Source organism: Kryptolebias marmoratus, linkage group LG6 (assembly GCF_001649575.2).
Source record: "Kryptolebias marmoratus isolate JLee-2015 linkage group LG6, ASM164957v2, whole genome shotgun sequence".
Classification (NCBI taxonomy): domain Eukaryota; kingdom Metazoa; phylum Chordata; class Actinopteri; order Cyprinodontiformes; family Rivulidae; genus Kryptolebias; species Kryptolebias marmoratus.
In genome coordinates this window covers 19,524,375-19,532,794 of record NC_051435.1, presented here as the reverse complement: position 1 = coordinate 19,532,794, position 8,420 = coordinate 19,524,375, and the positions used below count along the sequence as shown (strand labels likewise).

Below are 8,420 nucleotides of genomic sequence, written 5' to 3'. Positions count from 1 at the left end.
TCAGGTGTGTTGGAGCAGGGAAACAAGTAACACATGCAGGATAGTGGCCCTCAAGGACCAGGATTGGAGACCACCGGTGTAAAGCATGCCATCATTGTATTCTAGAGCAGTGGAGGCATGTTCTTTGGAGTGAGAAATCGCGCTTCTCCATCTGGCAATCCAATGGACGAGCCTGGGTTTGGCAGTTGCCAGGAGAATGGTACTTGTCTGACTGCATTGTGCCAAGTGTGAAGTTTGGTGGAAGGGGGATTATGGTATGGGGTTGTTTTTCAGGAACTGGGCTTGGCGCCTTAGTTCCAGTGAGAGGAACTCTGACTGCTTCAGCATACCAAGATTTTTTGGAAAATTTCATGCTCCCAACTTTGTTTGGAACAGTTTGGGATGGCCCTTTCCTGTTCCAACATGACTGAGCACCAGGGCACAAAGCAAGGTCCATAAAGATATGGATGAGTGAGTTTGGTGTGGAAGAACTTGACTGGCCTGCATAGAGTCCTGACCTCAACCTGATAAAACACCTTTGGGATGAATTAGAGCAGAGNTTTCTTAGCCCCATTACAGTGATCATAGTTCTGTATATGAGAGTATTTGTGGTTGCTGTGTCTCAGGCTCGAGCCATGAGGTCTCATATTGCAGCCGTCAGTCAACAGGGTTCAGTTTCTGTGTCTGCTAGGAAGTCTGAGAGAAAAGCAGCTACAGCTATTGGTGTTGTTGTGATTGTGTTTGTAATAAGCTTCTGTCCCTATTTTGTTCCTGCTTTTGCAGGACAGGTGTTGTTGTTCAGTGAGGAGTTTTCATTTTTTTTGATCTGGCTTTTTTATTTTAACTCTTGTCTAAATCCAATAATTTATGCTTTCTTTTATCCCTGGTTCAGAAAATGTATTAAACACATTGTTACACTTCAGATACTGCAGCCTGATTCATGTGATAGCAATATATTGTAAAAAGATTGTTAAAAAAACTGTATTATTAAAGAATGAATGATTTCTACAAACTGTTCTGCATTAAGGAGAATGGATGTCTTCACACTTTTTTTTTTTGAAAAAAGAAAAGATTTTTTCGTCTTAAGTTAATGAAAAAAATTACTAATTTTTTCTTAAGATGTATTTCTCTAGGATGTATGTATTTTCTTGAAGTCTCATATAATTGTACATTATTGTAACGGTTGTATATTTCTGACCAACAGAAGTAATTAATAAAAATCCAATAATTTGTGCTTTCTTATATCCCTGGTTCAGAAAATCTAAATAAACACATTGTTAGATTTCAGTTACTGCCGCCTGACTCATGTGACACTAATGTACTGTAGAAAACTTTGTTAATGACTTAAACAAAGCATTCTTAAAAATAGATAAAACATCAAAACATTTGCATTTATTATCCTGGCTGTTTTGATTATTTGGGGGGGGGGAATAAGATTTTTTTCAGCTGTGGTTTAAATTTGGCAAAAATGCTTTTCTTTATAAAAGTGAACATCATTTAGTCAAAATTTTCTTCCTCACCAGTCAGGTGGCCCAGTAGTATGGAGGTCATTCTCCAATTAGAGGGTTGAGGGCTCAATCCCAGACCCATGAGTACCCACTGCTCATGATATGCCTGATGGTATATGAGTAAGATATAGAAGTGATGTTTATAATGTGTAAAATATTTAATAGAAAACACTGTATAAGTGAGTGTTAATGAAAAACATTGTAATGTGCTTTACCTGGAGAGGTAAAAATCAAAGTGCCAGATCAATGGGGACCATTTCTCTTTTGTTTTAGTTTGGTCATTTGGTCATGAGAAGTTTTCTATGTATCTCCCTGAAAGTGTGACATGAATTTAATTGAAGCCTGAAACTGTTCTGACAAATTGAACAGACAAACCAACTGCATTAATTTTCGAATTTGTTATTAAAAATTACTAGTTAAATTTTGTATTTTTTTAAATTAGGTCTGTTCGTTACCGACTGAGGTTGCCAAGGTTGTAGTGAAGTGGTGTTGTACTGAAGAGGAAGCTGAGCTGCAAGGCAAAGCTGTCTGTTTACCTTTCAATCCACATTTTTACCTTTACCTATGGTCACAAACTCTGAGTAGTGACAGAAAGAACAAGATTCCGGATACAGGTGGTTATCCAGGACACTTGAAATAGAACTACTGCTCTTCCACATTAAGAGGAGCCAGATGTGGGGCTTCAGGTATCTGGCCACACAGTAATGATCTTTTGGATGATCTTTTTGTTTTTGAGCATAAGACAATATGTGGGAACCAGCAAGATGTTGTCTTAATCAGAGAAGTCATAGTAGGGGCAGAAACCTGACATTTCAAATTTGTGTAATCATTGCCCAGTGTAACCTAGCACCACAAACATATCAAAGCGGCAGAACCCCTTCCTAGACCCGGAACCACCAAAAGCCAGGCCAGCCAAGCAACAGCGATAGAGCCAAGCCAAGTAACAGTGCCCCCGGGCCAGCATCACAGAAACAGGGACACCACTCAGCAAACAAGTCAGCCCAACCCAGCGCAAGGCTGAACAGCCCAATGCAATCACAGGGCCAAGCAACGCCAGCCCCTCCGCCCCCACACAAGATGGCCGGAGCAGCACCACACAAAACCACCACCCCGCTACCACTGCCAACCAAACTGTGGAGGACAAGATGCGATAAGAGGTGCCCAAAACAAAAGCCATGCACAAAGCCTGCACTGTGCAGATGCATCCCACCAGCAGTAAAAGCAAATCCCACCACAGCAGTGCGCCCCAAAAGAAAAAAAAAAAAAAGACCCACAATCTTCATATCCAGGAGCCCATGCCCGACATCCATACATCAGCCTGAAGCAGCCCTATGAGAAAACCTGCACCAAGACTCATAAGGGTCAAACGGCCCACAGAGCGAAAAACAAAAACCCACCGAGAAGTCAGGACCATCTCACCCCGATACAACCTGGGCCAGCAAGCCTGTCCAAACCACACAGAACCCTTGACCCAACCCCTAAACAGAACAAGAGATGCCAGAAAGTGCAGAATATTTTGTAGAAATATTTCATGTTAGTTTATTGTTTAATTATAGTGATTATTTTCAATATATTGACATCACAGGAATCAGGCTGCAGTATCTGAAGTGTAACAATTTGTTTAATACATTTTCTAAACCAGGGGTAGAAAAAAGCCTAAATTATTGGATTTAGACAAGAGTTGAAATAAAATAGCTAGACTGAAAAAGTCAAAAATTCCTTGCTAATTAGTGACTCGTGTTCTGCAAAAGCAGGAAGATAATAGGGACAGAAACTTATGACAAACACAATCACAACAACACCAATAGCTGTTGCTGCTTTTCTCTCAGACTTCCTAGCAGACACAGAAACTGAACCCTGTTGACTGACGGCTGCAATATGAGACCTCATGGCTCGAGCCTGAGACACAGCCACCACAAATACTCTCATGTACAGAACTATGATCACTGTAATAGGGCTAAGAAAGTTAAATATCATATCAAAAACTAGTGTTATATAATCAAGTAAAAAATAAGATTTTTCAGAAATTCTTTCAGTATCACACCGTTGTAGAGCACAGAGCAGGTCCAACACAGACAAACACAGATTTTAGCTTTCCACTGTGTGACTTTGTTGAGGTAACGCAGAGGTAGGTAGGTAGGTAGGTACATTTATTTATAAAGCACTTTTCAGCAAAAGGCGACTCAAAGTGCTTTACAACACAAGAACAAAATTACAGACAAAGTTACAGAACATGATAATGAACAAAATTACAGACGAAGTTACAGAACATGATAATGACAGGTACTAATTGCCTAAATAAGCTAAGCTAAACCAACAGATCTAAGCATGACTAAATGTACAGAACTAAACTAAGTGTACAGGAAGATAAAGCTACAAGAGGGTCACAGATAGCCACATATCTATCAGCTGATATTAGCACTGTTTCCTACTGAGGCAGATGTAACAATGTAGGAAATTAGGTTAAAAAAAATCCACATATAAAGCTCCCAAAAAACCAGCAGCCTCCAGCCTGAAGGATTTGTATTGGCAACAGAAGGAGTCCAACAAAGAAGTCTGAGACAGCCAGAGACAAGAGGAAGAGGTTGGTGGGGGTGTGAAGCTGCCTGGAAGAAAAAAAACAAAAAACAGAAAAAAAATCATTTTTTAGACCAAATTTTTTAAAAATATTTTTGGATTGTTCTAAAATCTGTGACCCACTGCAGAGCTACACAATTTACACCAACAGTAAAGTAGGATATGCCCAGTAACAATTAGACATCTGCTGCTGAAGACAACCTGGTTTTGTATTTAAATGTAAATGATTGTAAGATATAAGGAACAGTTCTTAAAAGACAATCAATCTTTCATATAATTTTTGAAAATATATAATTTTGTGTCAACAGAAGAATGATTAACCCTAAATATATTGCATTATTTCACTTTTTTTTATGCCTGAAGTGGGAGACGGAGATGATGACCAGCAAGTTGAGAGTCACAGTCAGCAATGAGATACAGGACAGAAGAATGTAAATGAAAATGTTCTCCGTATGGCGCTGCAGTGGCTTCTTGCAGGAAATGTTGAAGAGTTGTTGGAAGCAGAGCTCATCTCCATTTAGAGTCTCCATAATCAGAGACAGGAAAGCAGATGCAAAGCTGCTGAGCTCTGGCAGCATACTGACCAAAACTCTATGTGATAAAACTCATGAATTCTTCTCCTCTTTTTTTGATGATTGTCTGTGATGCAGTCGTAAAAATGTGCATACATTATAGTTGAGGCATGGATAAAATCTTGTCTTCATCTTTTGGCCTTTTTTCACGAGAAAAAAAATATTTACTGCTGTGATTAATACTGGATACACTGTGGTGTTGGCTCATCTAGCCTTCAGCATCTCAAGAGAAATCTGAGGAAATTTAAATCAAATTCTCTTTGTGTTTTTCACTTTTTGGTTGGAGGTCCTATAGAAATTTCAGAAATAATGTTTGAAGTGCAATAATCGTCGTAGCAAAAAACAAATAACGAAGACAGAAAGACCTAGCTTGTTGATTTTTACAATTTATTGCCATACATATACACTATATTGCCAAAAGTATTTGCTCATCCATCCAAATTATCGAAATCAGGAGTTTCAATCACTGCCATGGCCACAGGTGTATAAAATGAAGCACCTAGGCATGCAGACTATTGCAAACACAAACATTTGTGAAAGAATGGGTCACTCTCAGGAGCTCAGTGAATTCCAGCGTGGAATTGTGCTAGGATGCCACCTGTACAACAAATCCAGTCGTGAAATTTCCTCACTCCTAAATATTCCACAGTCAACTGCCAGCTGTATTATAAGAAAATGGAAGTGTCTGGGAACGATAGCAACTCAGCCACAAAGTGGTAGGCCACGTAAACTGATGGAGCAGGGTCAGCGGATGCTAAAGCACATAGTCCAAAGTGGTCGCCAACTTTCTGCAGAGTCAATCACTACAGACATCCAAACTTCATGTGGCCTTCAGAGTAGCTCAAGAACAGTGTGCAGAGAGCTTCATGGAATGGGTTTCCATGGTCAAGCAGCTGCATCCAAGCCATACATCACCAAGTCCAATGCAAAGCAGCGGATGCAGTGATGTAAAGCAGGGGTCTCTTTTCTCTGCTCCAACACACCTGATTTGAATCAATGGGTGATTAAGAGGCTTCTGCAGAACATGAAGAGGTAATTTAACCACTGAATCAGGTGTGTTGGAGCAGGGAAACAAGTAACACATGCAGGATAGTGGCCCTCAAGGACCAGGATTGGAGACCACCGGTGTAAAGCATGCCATCATTGTATTCTAGAGCAGTGGAGGCATGTTCTTTGGAGTGAGAAATCGCGCTTCTCCATCTGGCAATCCAATGGACGAGCCTGGGTTTGGCAGTTGCCAGGAGAATGGTACTTGTCTGACTGCATTGTGCCAAGTGTGAAGTTTGGTGGAAGGGGGATTATGGTATGGGGTTGTTTTTCAGGAACTGGGCTTGGCGCCTTAGTTCCAGTGAGAGGAACTCTGACTGCTTCAGCATACCAAGATTTTTTGGAAAATTTCATGCTCCCAACTTTGTTTGGAACAGTTTGGGATGGCCCTTTCCTGTTCCAACATGACTGAGCACCAGGGCACAAAGCAAGGTCCATAAAGATATGGATGAGTGAGTTTGGTGTGGAAGAACTTGACTGGCCTGCATAGAGTCCTGACCTCAACCTGATAAAACACCTTTGGGATGAATTAGAGCAGAGACTATGAGCCAGGCCAATTATATGCTGGACTGTCTCAGGGGCATCTTTCCACAGCCTGCATATTGGGTCTAAATCTTGGGTATATATATATATATAATAAGGTGCACTTAAAAGCCTTCAATTTTCTCAAAAAACAACAGTGCGCTTTATAATCCAGAGTGCCTTATACATATGTAAGAAGTCATAATGTTTTAGTACGACTTTGGTTAAACTACAAAGCTGCACCGCTTGTAGCATTAAGGCTCAGTTATAGTCGCTCTTTGTAGCTCCGCGCACAGCACACAGACCTGAGCAATCGGTTTAGGCATTTATACTTGACACTTACGTCGGTGCAGTATCCTTCCATGAGTTGTGAACCGTTTGATTATCTTTGTGATCTCTCATAGAGGGATCATATAAATGCTGATACAGTTGAACCAGCTCCGCTAGAGCACAGAAATCGTCTGGAGCGCCGAACGTGTGCGGTCTGCATAAAGTTACAAAAATTGGGAGGTACACGAAGATGTGCCTTACAGTCTGGTGTGCTTTATATATAATAAAAGTTCGAAAATGGACCATTCATTGACAAAAAAAAAGGAAAACTGCTTTTAAAATTCAGAAAACAATTTCAGAATAATGTTCCTCAGTGGAAAATTGGGAAGTATCTATATTGGATTCCCAAATGTCCGTGCCCTCAGGGGCCATTGCATTAAAAACAGGTCTGATTCTGTTTTGGACGTCACTTCATGGACTCAGAAACACTTTCACAAATTATTGTCTGTAAACAAAGACACTCTGGCATCCACTAATGCTGCATAAAGGTCTATCATCTAAGCCTGATTGGAACACTGCCATCTTCTCTGGACCAAAGCTCATCTAAAATGGGCCGAGGCAAAGTGGAAAACTGTTCTGTGGTTAAATTAATCAAAATTTGAAATTCTTTTTAGAAACCATAGACGCCACGTCCTCTGCACTAAAAAGGAAAGGGGTGTGGAATAGAAGGCCTTGTATTTATTCTCCCATGCTTTATTTAACATTCGATTATTATATCTTTATCTGATTTGTGTTTATCACCATTTTATAGTCAGCCACCATTTTAAAAGCTTTAACAAGTAGTTGTTTAGTTTATCTGGAAAAAGGGAGAGAGGTGATAGACACCCTAGAATGTGAGCAACGGACGTGCCAGCCAGGAAAGGAGGGAAGGAGTTGCCCTTTGACCTCCAGAGAAGGGAGGCAGTGGTCCACCCTCTGGAGGAAGGGGGCCTAATAATAAGACCAGACAAACATACTTTGTCTCTTCAGACAATCCTGGGGTGATGGCTTGACTAGTTTTCAAGGTGATCTGTATCTCATTCCCATTGATTGTCTCCCAGATGCATCTGGTTTTTATAATTGTATGAATATTGACTAATGGTGTTTGAATAAATGTGTTAAACTTTAAGGTAACGTCTCCTGAAGGTCTTTCCCAACAACCAACTCGGGGAGGTAAAGGTAGATACCTCAACTGGGGCCATCTGGGTCTGTTATCAGTACACAGTTCAAAAGCCTGTGTCAGGATTTGCATTCTTTTTGTATTTTTGTACACTCACCTGTGCCAACTTCCCCTAATTACTTTTAAAATCTGGTCATCTCCTCAACTTACTCACTGGTCCTTTGTCACCTCAATGTGATGTCTGGTTCCCCTTATGTCTTGCCTCTCGTGTTCGCTCAGTTTTTTTATGTTTTATATTTAGTTTTGTTTTGCTGCGATGTCAGCTTTTGTTTTGATTTAATTTTTATTTAGAATAAATCAGCTTTTCTTTAGGCTCTCATCATGAAAGTGAGCATTGGGTTCGCCTTGCTCTTCACCACACCTGACAGCCAGCCTCTATGATGGTATAGGGGTACATTTGAGCCTCTGACATGGGCAGCTTACAAATCTGGAAAGGCTCCACCAAAGCAGCAAATTATTTACAGGTTTTAAAGCAACATGTGCTCCCATCCAACAAAGAAGAGCCAAGTCTGTAAACCGCAAGAAATCCTTCATCAGAAAACAATGGGACACCATTTCCTTCTAAAACCTGCAGCAGCTCCTCTCCTGTTCCTAAACATTTACAGACTGTTATTAAAAGCAGAGGGGATGCTTCAGTCAGTAAACATAGACCTGTCCCCACTTCTTTGAGATGTGTTGCTTTCAAAAAAATTAAAAACTAACCTTTTATTGTTTTAAAATGAGTAA

At 40.4% G+C, this 8,420-nt stretch overlaps 1 protein-coding gene and 1 pseudogene across 1 annotated transcript in view; one reads left to right on the top strand and one right to left on the bottom strand.

Moving 5' to 3' along the window:
* Positions 1-1,015, top strand: part of LOC112449952 (trace amine-associated receptor 13c-like) — a 3,408-nt gene extending 2,393 nt beyond the window's left edge. The window contains exon 3 of the mRNA XM_025002887.2: positions 648-1,015. Coding sequence (XP_024858655.2) covers positions 648-941 — 294 coding nt within the window. The 3' untranslated portion in view covers positions 942-1,015. The remainder of the gene's footprint in view (positions 1-647) is intronic.
* A 2,011-nt stretch (positions 1,016-3,026) lies between these two features.
* The window catches only part of LOC108251182, a 6,633-nt pseudogene continuing 1,239 nt past the window's right edge, over positions 3,027-8,420 (bottom strand).